The sequence below is a fragment of the Pteropus vampyrus genome, unplaced genomic scaffold (assembly GCF_000151845.1).
Source record: "Pteropus vampyrus isolate Shadow unplaced genomic scaffold, Pvam_2.0 Scaffold126, whole genome shotgun sequence".
Classification (NCBI taxonomy): Eukaryota; Metazoa; Chordata; class Mammalia; order Chiroptera; family Pteropodidae; genus Pteropus; species Pteropus vampyrus.
The window spans coordinates 4,777,987-4,796,731 of record NW_011888907.1 but is presented as its reverse complement, the minus strand read 5'-3'; the positions used below and the strand labels follow the sequence as shown (position 1 = coordinate 4,796,731).

The window sequence follows — 18,745 nt, the reverse complement described above, 5'->3', positions numbered from 1 at the left end:
CCCCAGGCATGACTTAAAAGTACCCAGAATCCTCAGGGGGACCCAGGGCCACAGCTGAGTGAAGTTGCAGCACCAGCAAAAGCCAGGTGAAGCGGGGTCTGTAGAAAACCCCTTGCTTGGAGCCATCTGCCAAGATGCCAGGGCAGAAGCAGAACAAAATGGAGTCCCAGACGTCCTGCCTCCTCGCAAGTCAAACATGGCCAAGGAAGACTCCCACCCCGAGTCCTTAACCAGTCTGCAGGTACTGGACCGAGGGGTCCTCAGCTGCCATTCCTACCCCTGGGCCACCGGAGGCCATAGGGGCCACAGAGCCTTGACCACATGCTCAGCTAGGGATCATGTGGCATCTCTCCTGGCACCGAGAGGGGCCCTAAGCCCTGGGTCTTCCACTGACCATCCTGGGCCCCCATGGAGCCCAGCCCACAGGACAGGGCAGGAGGTATGCTCCAGGCACACACCATGAGTGGACAAAGGTGACTGGACAGAGGGAAGACCCTTTTGCTCCATGTGCAGACCTCACAGCAGAGATCTATTCTGGGCTGGTGAACGAAGGGACCCTCAGTCCCCCGCCGTCCTGCGACAGTGGGCGAGTGGGCGGCGGCGAGAGAAGCAAGCGTACTGACCGCTGGGCGGTTTAGGCCGTGGAGGAGCAGGTTTCTTCGGAGGCAGAGCGGGAGTATCCTGTTTACTTTTAAAGGGGTCATCGGAGAATCCTGCCCCTCCAAAGGAGGAGGTGAAAGGGCCAGAAGGTGGGGGCTGTAAGAGAGGACACGAAAGAGAGGCAAAAATATCCATTAACATAGAGAAGCGGATGTCCACCAGGCAGATGCTCACGTACCAAGAGCCTGGAGAGGCCCCCACCCTTGGGGCTACTTAGCTCAGCCCCTGCTCTGGGGTGTCTCATAAACATCCCGCTTCCCTCCACCCTCAACAGCCAGGGTCCCCTGGCCCGAGAGACAAGGCAGCAAGCACACAAAGCAGGTGAGAGCAGTCCCGTGCCCCGACGGGCTCGTGTCACTGGAGGGTGCTTCCTGCCACACATGCTGTTCCACCTGCATGGGGACATGTTTCATAACCCCAGGGTCCCCTGGGCCTCCTGCTCATGCTTCAGAGATACACCCCACCCTCACTCCCTTCATTCAGTGATAGAAAGCTCCAGGAGAGGGTCAGAATAGCACCAGACCCTCTGTGTGTCCCCAGGGGCTGTTCCCTAACTAGTGACTCAAGTCAGAGCCCACCCTTGAATATCTGCCACCCCCCACCTCTGTCGGCAAGGCCATGGCTGCCTCTGTGGAGTTCTTATCACCTCTGGCCCAGACCCTCCCCCAGCTTCTGCCACCCCTGCTACCACCACCAAACCACCCCACTGTCTCAAACCCAAACTGGACCACATTACCCCAGCAACAGACATATGCATGGAAGATGGGTGGGTGAATGGGTAGATGGTAGGTAGAGATGACAGGCAGGCAGGAGGTAGGTAGATGTAAGTTGAGATGACAGGTAGGTGGATAGGTAGGTAGACAGTAGGTAGAGATGACTGGTAGAAAGGTAGGGAGGGAGGTGGTAGAGATGACAGGTAGGTGGTTGGGCATGTAGGTAGTAGGCAGAGAGGACAGGTATGTAAGGAGAAAGGGAGGTGGTAGAGATGACAGGTAGGTGGTTGGGCATGTAGGTAGTAGGCAGAGAGGACAGGTATGTAAGGAGAAAGGGAGGTGGTAGGGACAGATGATAGGTACATGGGCGAGTACGTAGAGATGACAGGTAGATGGGTAGGCAAGCAGATGCGTAGGGAAGACAGGTAAGTGGATAGGTAGGTAAATGGTAGATAGAGATGACAGGTAGGTGAGTAGATGAGAAGGGAAGACACGTAGGTAGATAGCAGGCAGAGATGACACATAGGTGGCTGAGTAGGTAGAGATGACAGGTAGATGGGTAGATAGGTAGATGGGTAGGCAGATAGCCCTGCATTGCCTAGCTGCCCATAGGTAACCTCTAAGCACTCTTCAAGACATGCAGGGCCTTCATCATGCCCCCACCACCTAATTATTTGGCCTCACCCCTGCTGTCTTCCCTCATCCCCTCCTGAGACTCCCTGGCCCCTGGAACTCCTTGGGCCCCATCACCCGGCCCCTATGCACGCAGCGTCTGCAGCTGGGGAGCTCGGCCCGCCCCGTCCACCAGAGCCTTTCTTCCTTTTCAGAGACTAGCTGGATCTCACTAGCTCTGGCCCCTAGAGCTCTCCCCAACACCCCTACCTGCCAGCTGTGCCTGTAGGTGTCTCAAAAGGACTCCTGTCACCACAACACACTTATGGGTTTCTAGGCCCATCCCACCTAACTGGGCAGCCTGGAGAGCAAGGGTCCTCTCCTCCATGTCTGCTGCGAGTGAGTGCAGGTGATGGGGTAGCATGCCTACGTGCACCCCCACCTTGAGCGCCAGCATAGTGCCGGGCACAGCACCCTCCACTGACAGACGGACGAACCGCAGAGAGGCCAATTCATCTCATGTGACAGATGAAAGAGCCTCGGGCATCCCAAAGGAAGATCACTTTCTATGGGCATGGGGGACCACTTTTACTAATTCAGGAAATAACTAGGAAAGAGTAGAGCAAGGAGATACGCAGCTACGGTAGTCACCCCTTATCCATGGTCTCAGTTACCCCTGGTCAAACAAAGTTTGAAAATACTAAATGGAAAATACTAGAAATAAATAATGCAGAAGTTTTAAATTGCGCACCATGCCGAGTAGCGTGAATCATCCCTTGACCAGCGTCTCCACCCTGTAGACGCACGCTCCCGCCTGTTAGTCACTTAGGAACCATCTCAGAGATCAGATCGACGGTTGCGGGATTGCAGTGGTTGTGTTCACGTAACCCTTATTTTACTAATGGCCCCAAAGCTCGACAGTGATGCTGGCAATTCAGATATGCCAGAGAGAACCTGCAAAGTGCTTCCTTTAAGAGAAATGGTATCTATGTACAGAAATAAACTTAGTATACATAGGGTTCAGGGCTATCTGTGGTTTTGGGCATCCACTGGGAGTCTTAGAAAGCATCCCCACGGTAAGGGGGAACTACTGTAGTAGAAGCAAAAGGAAACGAGTAAAAACACTGGTTCCTCAGAGCAAAGGCAAGGAGATGTGGGGCAGGGTGGTGTGGGCTAAGCACCGCAGGAGATGGCGAGGGGAAAAAGGAGGGGCACTTTTAATTCTCCCCACAGTGGGGCAGGCCTAGGGACGGAAAACAAAGTAGGAACACAAAGTACATTTGTGGTCTTTCTCAGATAAGCTGGACCCAACAAATCGCTGGAGAAGTGGGGAGAAGGGCCTGCCTCCAGTCACCGGGCCTGTGCTGTGCGCTCCCCCTCCTCTAGGATCTAGTCACGGGGACAGGGACCTGGTCTCCTCCACCCCTGCTATCTAGTCATAGATGCTAGTCTCAGGTGGGGAAGAGGTGGCCGGCCCATGGGGAGAAGGGGCCAATGAGGCTTCTGCACACGCAGCTGACCCCGCTGATCTTCTCACCACATCTTCCCAATGGCCTTGGGAGGGAGTCCTACTGTCACCACTTCCAGTTTATACAGAGAGAAACTGAGGCACAGAGAGGAGATGTAGCTGGCCAGTCACACAGCACCTCAGTGGTAGAGTCAGGGTGGGAACCCACGTCGTCCGCCTCCTGGGCCAGGGCTCCTGGGCCCTGCCCTCGGCTGCTGGCAGCCTATGCCCATGGTAGGTCTCGGGCCACATTCTGGGCAGAGCGTCCCTGTCCTCAAGCCTGTGAAGGAGACACATGTGGATGTAGGCAAGAGGCAGAGCAGGCCGAGGGGTCAGCAAGCAGGAGAGGCCCCGAGGAAGATGGGGATCTACAAGTCCCCAAGACTCATTTCTCTGCCAAGATCACCCTAACTCTGGGTGACCAGACATGCCTTCCTCCATAGCTGCGGCTCCCCTCTTCCAGGCCTTATGGCCGCTTGTCCTATTAGGTACAAAAGTCAGGGAGTCTCTTTGTAAAATCCGCCACTCGAGTTTCTGGAACATCTGCCTGGTCAAGCTGTGGAGCATGGTGGTCAAGGGTGGGATCTGGAGGCCCGACCCTGCCATCTACTAACAGCCTCAGTCTCCTCATCTATGAAGTGACAATAATGACGGGCCCTAGCTCATAGGGCCGTGGCCAGAATGCAAGAAGGTCATGCAAAAACCACTCCGAGTGGCTCTTGGCCAAAGTTGGCACAAAGACAGCATGGTTATTAACATGCCATGTGGATGTGGATATGATTAGAATTCTTTTAGACACTGCAAGAATCTGCAAATACGCCAGCAGCTCCCCACACTTTCTGTATGCTGCATCTTGTTACCCGCGAAACCTTTCCAGGAGAGAGGCAGCATGAGAGCTGGGGCGCAGTGTCTGCCTGCAGCTTAGCTTTAAAATGGGTGATTTAGGGTCTACTGTCTGGGAAAAAAGAATGCGGTGCGGTCAAAGACAACAAGAGAGGGAGGGAACACAGGTTATTCTGCCTTTGCTGTTCACAGAACACACAGCAGGGCTGGGGCTCACGTGATACCACCACAACCCAAGACAGGCAGGCATTGAGATCTTTTTCCTAGCAGAGAGGCGGCGTGACCGGCCCTGAGACCTCCTTGCAAACCCAGACTTGTTCCTGGGTGCTGGCAAAGCACCAACTCTGTGGAAGGGTGCTAAGGGATGCCCGGAGCCCTCTGGACACCACCCCCAAGTCCACCTGGCCTGTGCTGCAATGACTCTTCCAGCTGGCTAGGGACACCACAGACTAAGCTGACTCTCCACCCCCTCTCTATTTAAATGCATGAATCAGGCAGCTCACTCCAACATAAAAGGTTCCAATCATAAGTGCCCGGTACACCCACACCAGCAAATTACATCACTTCTAACACCAAAAAGCCTGCATCATTTCTGAATCCCAATTTTCACAACTTCAAGTTTCCCAAGAAGCCTCCTTTGGGACCCAATTAGTTCTTCCTCGGGCTGTGGCTTCAGGGAAAGTCACTATTTTTAGAAGAGTTTCAGTAAAGCCGGTAGGGGCTCTCTGAGCTGGCCCAGAGTGAAGTGTTCAAAAAAAAAAAAAAAAAAGGACAAAAAGGCTACCATGAAAAAAGCTCTAAGAAAAATGTGTTTTGAGTTCCAAAAAAAAAAAAAAGAAATATATATCTTTAAAAAATGATTGAAAAACAACTAAAAATGGCCTAACAGTCAAGTAAATATTTCATAGATTGGCTTTTTTCATAGGAGAGAGGTGAAATAATTAAACTGTGGTCTTGTTTTTATTCTCAGATGATCCCTGAAGTCTATTTGGGGGAATTTGTTTTGAAAGCAAGGTAACTTAGGCTTGATGCTATCTAGAAAATTCTCTTTGGGCCTAGGGGCACCTCAACTACAAGCACAAGCCCGAAGAAGCACCCAAAAGAATTGACTGTCACATCGCTGGCTGTCAGTTCCCTTCAGCTGAGGGACAACCCTGCTCAGAGAAAAGCTAGAGATGTCTAAAAAATGCCAAAAAAACCAAACCAAAACAAAAAACCAAAAAAAACCAAAACACCTTCTTGTCACTTTACTTTCGTTTCCCTCAGCATTTTATTTATATGCATGATGTTCTTGAAAAACAGAAAGGGCACCAAAAGGGAAACACAGACCTACAAGGTTAGGGCTTGGTGTTTAGTGGGACCAGTGGCACAAGACCAGGAGCGGATGGGATGGAAACAAAACAATGAGGTACTACAGACTGATTTTCCACGACCCGGTCCAGTTCCATCCCACCTACCACTGCCAACAGGAAGGGGTACTGGCTCTAAAGTCACAAGTGCACGTGTGTGTGCAGCCTGATGGGGACAAGGGAAAGGAAACCAGAATTACAAGAAGGAAAAGTACAACTTTAGGTCAGAACAGGCAGAAAGACAGGAGGAGCCAGGCTTGGAACTGCCTAGCTGTGGGGTCTCTGCACAGCCTGCCTGGAGGAGGGGCGGCCACCCCTGCCGTCAGGGCCCTCAGGCTGGCCACCCCGCCTTGGTCCTCAAAGCCCACGTAGTCTCAGACACTTCTTGAAATGAGTGCCTCACCTGCACCCTCGTCCTTGTCCTAGCTGGACCACTGCTAGTTCTCACTCCTTCTGCCTCTGGGGCTGGCTTCCTGAAGAAAGAGGACCCACTGTGACAGCTTGAGAATCCAACGCAAACCCTTCCTTGGGGATTGCTGCCACCATGTGGCAGGAGTTTTCTGATTTCAGGAGATGGTTTCCCACCTGCTAAGCAGGGATGAAAGCAGAGGATACACAGCAACACTCAAGGAGCAAGAGCACATGTCACAGCCACTAAAGGACAGGCAAATGTGAAGGTCAATCTCACACCCAAGTGCATTCTGGCCAATCCCAGACAGCGTCCCAACCATCAGGGTCACAGAGTTTCCCTCTGAGGGATGGAGGCTCATTCCCTCCAGGCCCTAGAAGGACAGAGGCCACAATACCAGCACCTCTGTGGCAGCCAACAGGCGCAGAGATGCTCTGCCTGTTCCAGAAACTGGATTTGCTACCTCGACAGTTATGCTCACGCGCTTCTTTGAAAACCTAAAGAGGATCTCAAATGTTTCTCGGAAGCTGCCTGCCACAATCACACATTACTAACCACAAGCATTGAGCACCCAGACAATCGTGTGCTCTGGGGACAAACATGGAACGAGAAGCAGGACACGGTGAGGAGCTGGCACAGCAGGGGCACTGGCAGGGATGAGAGGGATGCTCTTCACTGTGGGTGCTCAGCTCCCACATACTCCGGAGGTTCCTTCAACAGCCCCCTCTGCACTATCTGGCTGTGAGCCTTCCCCAATTAGGAAGCAAGATACGGGATGGGGACTATATTCTACTTATGGCCACCACTCCCCCCAGTATCTGGGCAGGAGCAGGCAGAACGAATGAAGAGCACAGGGTCCTACTGCTTTGCGGCCATAGGCTGTGCTACGTGAGGCTCTTTATCTGTGAGGAATCCCCCCTCACCTGCCTGGGGGGGCTGCCAAGGTGCGGAACACACAGAGTGCTGGAGACAGGGGACTCGAGGCCGAGACAGGGCACAGCTAATGCTGCTTTCCTTGATTCTTATCAAAGAAACACATGCTCATAGTTAAAACCAAGGGACTCTAAAGGTTATAAGAACAGCAGACTCTCAGCCCATTGCCTTTCCCATTTGCCAAGGCCAACAGTTTTGACTTCTAGGCAGTTTCTTTTGGAATTTACGTCAGTAATCATGGGCTTCCACTGCTAGTTCTTGATCCATCCATTTTGGACACTATCTACTGACTTGTCGTTACGTTAAAGATTCGGCTCTAACTACACCTCTCCCTACCCCCAAACCCCTACCCCTTTCAATGGCGCTCTGACACAATTTGGAGCTATATCCACACAACCAGTTAATATAACTGTCTACACAGATACAACATCCACTCTGGGAACAGCGTGAATGTCATCTGTCTTGAACACTTTATTTTCACCTGCAGATTTCTTCACTGAGCCCTCACTTTCTGAATCCTGCTGAGGTTTTATCCAGACACTCAGTTCACTTCGTCCAGACACATCCCGCCTGCCGGCCTGTGGCTCATGGTTCCGCCTCAGCTGGCTGCATGCCAGGCTTGCTGGCTGCATGCCAGGCTTGCTGCCTGCGACCCTCCTGGGCCTTCTGTGCCTAACACCCTCTCAAGTTTGTCCAGGCACAACGACAATTTTATCTCCTAAGATCTGATGGTCATCAGATGCCAACAGGAGCAGGGGAGAGCCTCTGGCACTTACATCTTGGGAGGGACTGGGGCTCCGGCAGTTTCGTTTAGATGGAGGGAAATGGGTCTGATCACAACCAAGGGCGCCTTCTAGACCCTATCTGCTGACTCACAACCTCGTGTGAGGGTGCACTTCAGATTTTGACAGGTACAGAGGAAACACACATGCGGCATTAACAGCTATGCCTGATAGCCACGACAAGACCACAACAAGAGGTACAAAGACCCTGGCAGAGGCACGGCGCTCCACGGGAGGGGCTTTACCTTGGACATCCGGCTGAAGTCGGCAAAGCCCTCGGCACTACTGAAGGACCCACTTCCAAAGGGGTCTAAGGTTCCAAAGGGACCTGCAAGCAGCGCCAAGGAGGCAGAGTTACAGGGCATCCAGGACACGCCTTCCGGGGTCGAGGGGAAGTGTCACCTCCTGGTACTCAACAGCCCCAGAAGCAGGGGATCTGGGGAGGACATGTTTCTTTGCCGCGGTCATATACTGGACAGGGTGATGCCTACTGTCCCACTGGGTCAGGAGGGAAGGTGCAAGGGAGGAGAGGGGCCACAGGACAGTGACTCACCACTCACACCACTGATGTGAGGTGGTCACGCTTGGGGAGGGATTTCTGTTGAGCTTTCTCCTTGGTGGGGTGATTTGCCTCGGGTAACCCCCATGCTCACCTATATCAAACTCTGTAACCAATGAGCGAGCTGCCAGCAAGGCAGCAGAACCAGGTGGGGCCTGTTCCCAAAAGCAAGTTCCACAACAAACACTCCCTGCCCCTGATGCACAAGCCAGTACCCTCAGTCAAACTTTGGATTCTTTTAGGAAAAAAATCCAAGGTATGAATCAAAAATTTACATGGAGGAATAAGTAAAGTGTACCTAATAACACTGATGTTATTACTGAATTAATTCCTACTGCTAAGCATCCTTTCCAGAAAGATGAGCGGGTTTGAGGGTGGTGCCTCTGCTCAAACAGCCTCAGGTGCGGGTCTGGGTGCCACTGACTAATGACATAAATGCTGAGGACACACCAGTTTTGGAAATTAAAGCATTAACTGGATGGGCTCCTCCCACCACCTGAGGAGGAGTCAGAAGGAAAATAAACCATCAATCTCACCTGATCCTTTTGAGGAGACACTGGAGGATGAAAAAGGATCACTTGATTCAAAGGGGTCGAGCTGAGTGAAAGGAGAGAAAAAAGAGTGAAAAGCAGTTTGTTGCACCATTCATTCATTCAACCACAAATTTTCTTGACTTCTGTGTGCACCATATCTGGTGCTGGGCATGGCAGGGACAAAATGATTAAAACTAAACCCCGAACAGAGTAAAATCCCAACAGACTAGGTTAGCTGAACAACAGATGATAGAGAAAAAAGCAAGTGAAGTTGAAGACAGATCGGTAGAAATTACCCGATCTCAAGAAAAAAGATAAAAAGAAAAGAAAACAGAGGCTCGGGGACTTGTGAGACATTAGCAAAAGGTCTAATACATGTGTAACCCTAATCTCACAAAGAAAGAAAGACAATAGGGTAGAAAAAGAAAATATTCAAAGAAATATGGCTGAAAACTTACCGAATTTGGTAAAAGACATAATTTACAAAATTAAGAATCTTAACAAACCCCAAATAGCATATTATACAAAGAAAACTACATCCAGACACTTCACAGTCATATTAGTGAAAAGCAAAGATAAAGAGAGGCTCTTTAAAGCAGCCAGAGAAAACAACACATTACATATCAGGGAACAACTATTGGGAAGATTGATAACTTCCTATCAAAGACAATGGAAGCCAGAAGCAGTGGAACATCTTAAAAGTACCAAATGGAGAAACTACTACTGGATCGGGTACAAAGACTCTCTCATAGTGACAACAAAGTAAACCAGTATTACAAGAAGTGCCAAGGGAAGTTCTTCAGGCTGAAGGAAAATGATAATGGAGGGAAAATCAGATCTTGAGAAAGGAATAGTGTTAGAAGTGGTAAATCTATGGGTAAATATAAAAGACCACTTTTCCCCTCTTTAAAATATCTTTGAAATATATACAGTAGATTAAAGCAAAAATTATAACACTGTCTTATGGAGTTTATAATACGTTTAGGTGTTTTACATTCACAGAACAGTTATGAGAGATCCTGCTAGTTGAGAGAAGGTGAATACATTGACCTATATGGTTGAAGGTTTTCTACATTTTATATTAAGTAATACAATATTAACTCTAAGTAGCCTATGAAAAGTTAAGTGTATATATGATAATTCCTAAAGAAATTTCTAAAAAAATAATGAAAAGAAGTATAGTTAAAAGGCCAACAGATACAAGAAAATGAAATTCTAGAAAATACTTCAATAGTCCAAAAGAAGGCAAAAATGGGGAACAGAAGAATAAAACCCAGGGGATAAAAAGCAAGCAAATATTAAAATACTAGACTTAAATCCAACGATATCAATAATAACATTAAATGTTATTGGACTAGAAACTCCATTTAGTAAGCAGAGATTTCCAGACTAGATAGAAAAGCAAGCCCCAACTACATGTTTGACACAAAAAGACATCTTTCATATAAAAACACCAGATAGACTGAAAGTAAATGGATGAAAAATATATGATGCAAAGAGTAAGCAAAAGGAGGATAAAGTAGCTACCTTAAATGTGTGGTAAAATAGATTTCAAGACCAAGATATGACCAGAGGAAAAATAGAAACACTTTATAATGATAAAAAGGTCACTGCATGAAGGTAACAATCATACATACGTAGGCACCTGACAGAGCTTCAAAATATATGAAGCAAAACCTGATGGAATTAAGGGGGATATAAACAATTTCACAATCCTAGATTTTAACACCCACTCTCAGCAACTGGAAGAGCCAAAAAAGAAACACAGTAAAGACACAGATGATCTGAACAATATTATCAACGACTTTGACCTAACTGGCATTTATAGACCATACCACTCATAACTGCAGACAGACAATAATTATTCCTAATTGTATGCACTATGTTCACCAACACAGACCATAAAATGTCTCAATAAATTTAAAAGGATTGAAAGTATACAAAAATACATTCTCTAATAACAACAGATTTTAATTAAAAATCAGTATTATAAGATATCTAGTGAAAAAAAATCTAGAAATGAAATAATACAAGGTTCAACAGAGAAATCACAAGGAAAACCAGACAATATTTCAAACTGAATAAAAATGAAGATATAATTTAAACTGTGTAAAATGCAGCTAATGCTCAGAGGGAAACATGTAGCTTTAAACACTTGTATTGGAAAATAAGGTCTAATCAATGACCTATGATTAGATTTTAAGATGTTAGAAATAGAAAAGCAAAGTACTAACTTAAAATAAGTAGGAGGAAGGAAATAAAAGCAAAAACCTATGAAACAGAAAACAAACAAGAGAAAAATTAACACAGCCAAAAGCTGGCTCATGGAAAAGACAACAAAACTGATAAAAGAGTGAGACAAAAGATCATCAACACCACGAATGAAAAGGGAATCCCACGACAGGTCTTATAGACAGAAATGTTACAAATGAACCGATTTCAAGGGGCTCTGGGTCTGTGCTGCAGACTGATAGGTCCACGGAGAAGAGGAAAACCAGGGAATATGTAAGGTGGGGACAGAGATGCGGCCTAGAACAGCAAGGGAGGCTATAAACGACCCTCACAAAATTCACTATTCAATCACAAAAACTCACTTTTGCTTTTAAAATCCTAGTTGACACCAATTTAACCCAGTCTGTTGGGCCTACCGTTGTGCCCAAAGCATGGTTTAAGAGATGCTGGGTGGGGGACACATGTTGTCTTAAACACTAAATGCAACCAAGCTATGGGTCTGGACTTCTCCTGCCACAACGGGGACTCGCTAAGGCAGTCTGACTCCAATGTCACCATCAGTGCTGTGCTCTAGGAAGACAGCAGGGTGACCATGCGGAGGCTGGGGCAGTGTGTGGGAGCTTGTGGTACTTTATTGTGTTTTGTCTTTGTTGGGAGGCAGAGCAGAAGTGGGAGCAGGCGACAGAGCAGAGAACCCAGCAGGCTGGTCTGAGCTGAAGTAAAGGGGCACAGAAAGGGACAGAGGAATGAGAACTGTTCAGGACACAGCCGCCTGACTTGGGTTCACTGGACTGCAGGATGTGCCACCCTCCTTTACGGGACAAGCCTTGTAGGGGACCTGCAGGAATAGTAACCCCGCCATCCAGTAATGGGACCTGGCCTGTGACCCGGCTCCAGGAGAACCACCCAGCCTCGCATGGTCCGCATTCCTCAGGCTTAGTGAGCACAGCTGAGAAGATGGAGTCCCGACTCAGCCCCTGGGAGGCAGGGACAGGCCGCTTTCACATGCGCCGCTCACAGATCGGGAGCATCTCCACCTCCCCGCGTCACTCACCTTCGAGGGCAAGGAAGGGTTTTTTGTAAATGGGTCTGAGGTAAACGGGTCGTTCTTTGTCTGTTTCTTAAAGAAGTCATCAGGGGCAGAGCCTCGGAACGGGTCACTTTCTTTGAAAGGATCTCCTCCAAATGGATCTAGAAAGTGTTTTTGGGAAGTGAGGAAAAGAATGCCCCATGAATCAACATTATGCTTAGTGAAAGAACCCAAACATGAAAGAATACATAACTAATGGATGTCATTTATATGAAATCCTAGAAACAGTAACAAACCTAGTGACAGAGGAGGTCAGTGGTTGCCAAGGACCTGAGGGGTTGATGGTAGGCGGCACAAGGGAACCTTTCGGGATGATGGAAATGTTTCCTATCCCACACAACTATACATATTTGTCAAAACCCATCTTGTTATACACTTAAAATAGGTAAATTTTGTTATGTATAAATTATACCTCTCAATAAAGCCTATTTTACAAAATAATAAGCAATGTGGGCAAATGCATAAAAACAAAAAAAAGCAGATTAGGGGCTAGGTAGAAGAAATGGGGAGTGGCTGCTAATATGGATGGGGTCTCCTTTGGGGGCAATGGGAATGTTCTGGAACTAGACAGATGTGATAGTTGCATAACACTGGAATGTAGCAAATGCCAGTGAAGTGTTCACTTTAAAACTGTTAAATACGTATTATATGAATTTCACCTCATTAAAAAAATAAAAGAAAAAAATAATCAGTGATCCCAATACCACACCCACATGCATGTCCATTCCCTTCAAATGTGGGTGGCAGGCATGGTGACTGGAGAAGGGGTAAAGTCACTATATCACCAAGACTTTCATGCAATACAGATAGCCATCCTTCCCAACATACATTGCTGCCATCCTTGGGACGTGTGGACAGAAGTCCCGCCATGTGTGGGTACTACTCAGGACCCCCCGAAGCTGCCATAAGTGACACAAGCAGGCATAAGTGACCAAGTTGTCGTGAGGGTGTCCAAACAATCGCCTGGCTACCGGGAGCTCCTTTTCTAGTTCTGCTGGGAAGTTAGCAACGAGGGCACTAAACAGTGAAGAGGAGGGACAACGCCACTGCCAGGTTCCTTCAGAAATGAACCTCCCTGCGGCCATGTGGTGGCGGACCTGGCGGAGGAGGCTGGAAGGTGTTTTCCACTGCCCTCAACTTGAACAAGGAACGGAACAATTCTGAAGACCAGTCCACGAAATGTGTCTTTTAACAAAGGCTTTTACCTGTGGAAGCTGCCTGTTGTTCTGCAAAGGGGTCGCTCTGGAATGGGTCACCTAGATTACAGGAGAGAGGAACACTTAGCTCTACGGTAGAAATGACCAGCTATCAAAGTGAGAGTGTCGGGGAGGCCACTGGCTGAGGTGGTTTTTCTTGGCTAGGACACTGAAGATGAAATGAGAGGTATTGCTGGCTGCTAAACATGGACCAGAGCTGGAGAAAATGTATACGAGCCAGGATTTACTCTTCTCTTTCTATGCCATGTGTCACTCCTGTACCCCATCTCCCCATCATGTCCCTCAGGTGTAAGAACATGGGACCAGGGGCTGCCCCAGGCCTTGACTGCATGGTCAGCCCTGAAGCCACAATGAGCTCAGTACATCTGAGCCTCAGGAGCTGTCTAGTCTACCCTGGGACCTAACGTGCTTCACTCCAAATCTGAAATTGAAAAGGCTCCTGTGGCCACTCCCTGCCTTTGGCATTCTTAGAAACACGCAGAGAGCCTTCCGGGAAATACTGTTTCACTTTGAAAAAATGGAGAAATTTAGTATATCTTGTTTCTAGAAATTCTTACTTATTGACTTGCATATGGCTCTGGGTAAACTCGCCAATTAAGACCTGAGATTTATGTGGGGAACTGTCACTCACGAGCCATGAGCTCTTTCCACCACATCCCAATACCTCAGGTCTTCAGTAAACTGGGTGAAGTGAAAACACAAGAAACCCATGAAGCTCAAGGAATTTCTTTCCTCCTGCATTTCAGAGGATGATACCTTCCGACTATTCTAGTCACTGAACAACCCTCCATGACACAAATTTAACAGCCCTTCAGTGAGAGGTTGAGTGCTGAGATACCTTTAAAGGGATCGGCTCCTTTAAATGGGTCGGATTTGAAGGGGTCTTCCGCCTGGAAAGGATCCGGATGCAATTCTTGAGCGTTGTTGCTAAATAACAAGGCTTTATTTTTGAAAGGATCATCCTAAAATTTTGTGAAGAGACAGGACAAGGATTTTATTATTTCAGATTTAAAGCAAAGTACAGCATTCCATATCTAACTCATACATATCCCCTTTAAAAGTGTGACCCTATAGAGAATGATTTTTTTAAAAAAATCATTGAAGATGGACTTTAGCTAATACTATTGTGTCGACAGTGATTCATTAGTTGTGACTAATGTACCGTATAGTAATAATAGGGACAGCGGGGTGTGAGGTATATGGGAACTCTCTGTACCATCTTGGCAATTCTTCTGTAAATCTAACACTCTCGTAGAATAAAACATTTTTTAAAAAATCATTGAGTGGAAGCAACCCAAGCATCCATTAACGGATGAATAAACAAAATGTGATATATACATGCAATGGAATATTATTCAGCCTTAAAAAGGAAGGAAATTCTGACACATACTACAATGTGAATGAACCTTGAGGACATTATGCTGAGTAAAACAGGCCAGACACCAAGGACAAATACCGTATAATTCCACTTATATGAGGTCACTAGGATAGTCAGATTTATAGAGACAGAAAGTAGATAGTGGGTGCCAGGGGCTGGGGGAGGGGATGGGGGGTTAGTATATCATGAGGACAGAGTTTCAGTCTGGGAAGATGGAAAGTTCTGGAGATAGATGATGGTGATGGCTGCACAACAATGTGAAAGTGCTTAATGCCACTGAACTGTGCACTTAAAGATAGTTAAGATGGTAAATTTCAAGTTATGTGTATTTTACCACAATTACAATTTTTTTAAATTGAGTCAGAAAAAAGCCATATTTTTGGAAATGTCAAAAAAAAAATGTAACAAGCCACAAACTGCAGCACGGGACTCTTCAAAGGTGTGATCTCCCTTGGTCATCTTTTTCTCAGAGAGTATGTGGGCATTTTTTAAAAAATGCTGTTTCCACACCAAGAAACATGCTGGCTATTTACATCCTGGGAGGAAGTGAGTGCTTATGCAGTTAGAACTACTAGAGCATACAATGCTTTGCATTTTTTTAAAAAAGTACTTATTTCTAGAAACAAACAAGCATATTTAAATCAGAAGGAAAAAAAAATTTGCTTTAAGAGCTCACTTTTACAGTGGAAAATGGCCTGAAAAGGGAGATTTGCAATATACATGGGAACAGTGGTTTAGAAATTGGTTTAGAAATACTGAGTGTATTGTGGTTAATAAAGATACATCCTTGATGAAAACATGAAGGTTTCACTGTGATATTAAAAAGCAAGACGTCCTCCTCCCTGACTCTGGAGAACATGTGGGCATCTGTGGAGCTGGCACATGGATCCATTATTCTAACCGACCAAAACCAATTAATAAAAGAGCTGGGCTTCCATCAAAATACGAACAGTGGTTATGGGGCAATGACATCAAAAGTGCTAAAGGAAGATTCCTGACAAGGCCCCTACCACGTGGGCCAGTCCACCTGGTGGGGGTGGGGGAGTGGGGCAGCGGAACGGGTCTCAGCGGCACCAGGCTCATAGGAAGTTGTGAGCTTTGGAAGTGCGAACCAACAGCCCAGCCTCTGACGACTACGGAGAGCTTTTCTTACCTGAGAAAGGTTATCTGGAGCCTCCAGCCACAGGGCTTCCCAAGGTGGGGAGCCACGCCGGGTTCTTAGGCAAGTAAGTACAGAGGTCTGCGAGCGCCATGTCTGGCGGCAGAGCCAGTTCTGTAAGGATGCTGTGGTGCTAATGACCACAGGATGGGTACCCAAGGAGCACCCAGTGGGGCTCTTGGACACAGAAAATATGATGGAAGTCCTAATCTAAGGAAGCTGGGTGGCTGGAGGGGAAACGAGCCTCTCCAGCTGCACCACGGGGCAAGGTCTCTGCTCCAGAAGGATCGAGAATGATGGCAACCTGGATGAAGCAGGGCGTTAAGAAAGACGGCATGGCCTCAGAACAGAAGCTTCTATTTCATTTTTTAATTAGTATTGATTTACAAGTTGGTTGGGTTTCTTTGTTTTGGTTTGATTTTTTAAATGTTTTCCATTGTTGCTCGGAAGACTGCCAAATATCAGTGGAGAACGACAGAGAAGAAATTGATTCTGGAGGCTCCGGTCGTTGAGCTCCCTAAATTGAAAGACGGGTCTGCAATGTCTCTCTCAGGAGCAATTATGCGCTCAAGGCAGCTATCGCTCCCTCCCCTTCAAAGGAGAAGCCTCAGAAGACCCCGGCAGGATTCATGTGGTTACAGTAACCACTGGGGGTTTGGATTCCATTTCAGATTCAGAGCAGAAAACCAGATTTCCCCTGGTACAGAAGTGTCATAACCTCCCCATCCACTGATCACCGACCAATTCGAACCGAGCCATCTGCTAACTCGGGAGATGCGAGTGCAGCAGACTAGCACAGGTGAGGACTACGTCCCTCGGCTGAGGTGAAATACCTTCGACAACAAGTTCAGACACCATCTCAAGTTCTGTGCTTCGTAGGAAACAGACACGACAGCTGTGAAAGGACATCAAAGTGGTTTCTGTGACATTCCTTCTCTTTAAATGGGGGCTGGGCAGTGGGATGCTGGCGAACCAGCTCTCTGGAAAAAGGTCCTGATGGGCAGTCTCTGCCAATTCCTGTGGTGTAAATACTCACACTGTGGCCGATTTCAAGTTACCAAAGATTGAACAACCAGCTTACAAATTCCTATTTAATAATCAGCTCTGGAGCATCAATAACACTAGCTACCGCATGCTACTGGGCTGGATGTTCAGACAAACCAGGCTTTCAGGATGAGTTTGCAGCAAGGCTAAAGTCTGGGATGACCTATTACTCTCTGCTAGACAGGTTGGTTAAGTACTGACAAGGGCAAGAGGCCAGTATACTCATCATCCAATGAGAGACAGAAACGTGACCTTAAAATCTTGTATCTCTTGGACAAAGTAACATGGTGTGAGCTTAACACTAAACTTAGTAACTTTAGAAGTCCCCAGGCTTAGAAAGTTCTTTCGTTACATTACTCTCAAGGGACTAAATCCCTCACTTTCACCCCCGCCGTCAAAGAGAACTAAGGCCTCTCTCTCCTCTGGAGCAGTCCTGAAATGTTCAGAAGTAAATAAAAAGGCTTCTTTGAACTGTTTATTAAGAAATGGAAACAAACCAAAAAAAATGCTTTAAAAACTGTATTTGTACAAGATAAATATAGTTTTTCTTTCAGACACCAGTTATAAGTTTCTATGGAACATATCTGACGTCAACATTCCAAGATGAATTGACTATCATGTAAACATTACCCCTCTTAGAAGATGAATAAAAATAAAAGTAAAAAATCTGTAGAGGAAAAAAGAAATCACTGCCCACTTGTAAACTGCCACTTCACTGCCAACTTTTATCCAAGGAAATCAATCTTATCAACACCTGCCAAAGGGTTTAAGAGTAAGGTATTCCCTGAACTAGGACAGAACCAGACAAGCCAAAAGCCATGCAATAGGACCAGTGACAGAAGAAGAAAGTAAGAACAGAGCAGCAAAGCTGACAAACACACACGCTGAGAGCCAGACACCAAGTGGGAAATTTTGCCCCACACAGTTCATGAAGAATGGATGTTTGCAGTCTATATATATTCAAGCTGACAATGGAGCCAAGAGCAGATAGGGAAGGGTTACCCATTTACGATTCCACAAGAATGGGGGATGGGAATGGCAGACGGAGACAGTGACGGCCAGAGACAGAAGGGAGATGAGAACAACACCGGCAGTGTGGGTAAGGAGTCTAACCTTCCCCATAAATTCCTGGGAGAGTACTTGGCTACTGAGAAAAGAAACATGTCAAGGAATAAACATAAAGAGCCGAGTCTTACAAGTGAGAGAGAGAGACTGTATTATTACAGGGAGGAAAGGAATCCAGGAAGCAAACAGGGCCAGGAGCAGAAGGAGGGCACAGAGGGGGAGACTTAAAGAGAGGCGCAATGCAGGGTGAGCTGCTAAAGGCTTTGGGACAGAAGCACAGCAAATCCATCGAGACCAACCGCGTCCCACCAGCGCCCTCAAGAGCACAGAGACATTCTCCTCAGCCAGACTAAATTGGAAATAGCACACGGGGCTCAGGACTACAAGAGCAGACTCTGGTGGGAACAGTGGGGTGTGACAACCTGAGAAAAAAAGTAACACCTGTTGGACGCCAGCAGCCAGAGAGCCCACAGCAACCTAAAAGGCCAAGAGTCCCTCAGGCCTTAATCAGGGCCCCCAGGGTTATGAGGTTTGAACGAAAGTGCTGAGGTTTCAAATGTAACCAAAATTTCAGGACAGAAGCCAATTCATAGGTGAGACAGCAAAGTCCCAGTAGGGCTGTCATTTTCTTGATCTTTATCAATACGTTTGATTTTCAAG

General features: G+C 47.1%; 1 protein-coding gene across 7 annotated transcripts in view; it reads right to left on the bottom strand.

Moving 5' to 3' along the window:
• Positions 1-18,745, bottom strand: part of EPS15L1 (epidermal growth factor receptor pathway substrate 15 like 1) — a 90,349-nt gene that overhangs the window by 18,076 nt on the left and 53,528 nt on the right. For 3 of the 7 annotated variants that reach the window (XM_011366884.2, XM_011366886.2, XM_023534467.1), the window contains exons 17-22: positions 14,278-14,401; positions 13,428-13,478; positions 12,187-12,323; positions 8,904-8,964; positions 8,054-8,136; positions 624-756 (exon numbers count right to left, since the gene is read on the bottom strand). In XM_011366884.2, coding sequence (XP_011365186.1) covers positions 624-756; positions 8,054-8,136; positions 8,904-8,964; positions 12,187-12,323; positions 13,428-13,478; positions 14,278-14,401 — 589 coding nt within the window. Of the gene's footprint in view, positions 1-623; positions 757-3,631; positions 3,773-6,106; positions 6,158-8,053; positions 8,137-8,903; positions 8,965-12,186; positions 12,324-13,427; positions 13,479-14,277; positions 14,402-18,745 lie in introns of those variants that run through there. The other 4 variants (XM_011366885.2, XM_023534468.1, XR_002781973.1 and 1 more) reach the window with 3 other exon arrangements.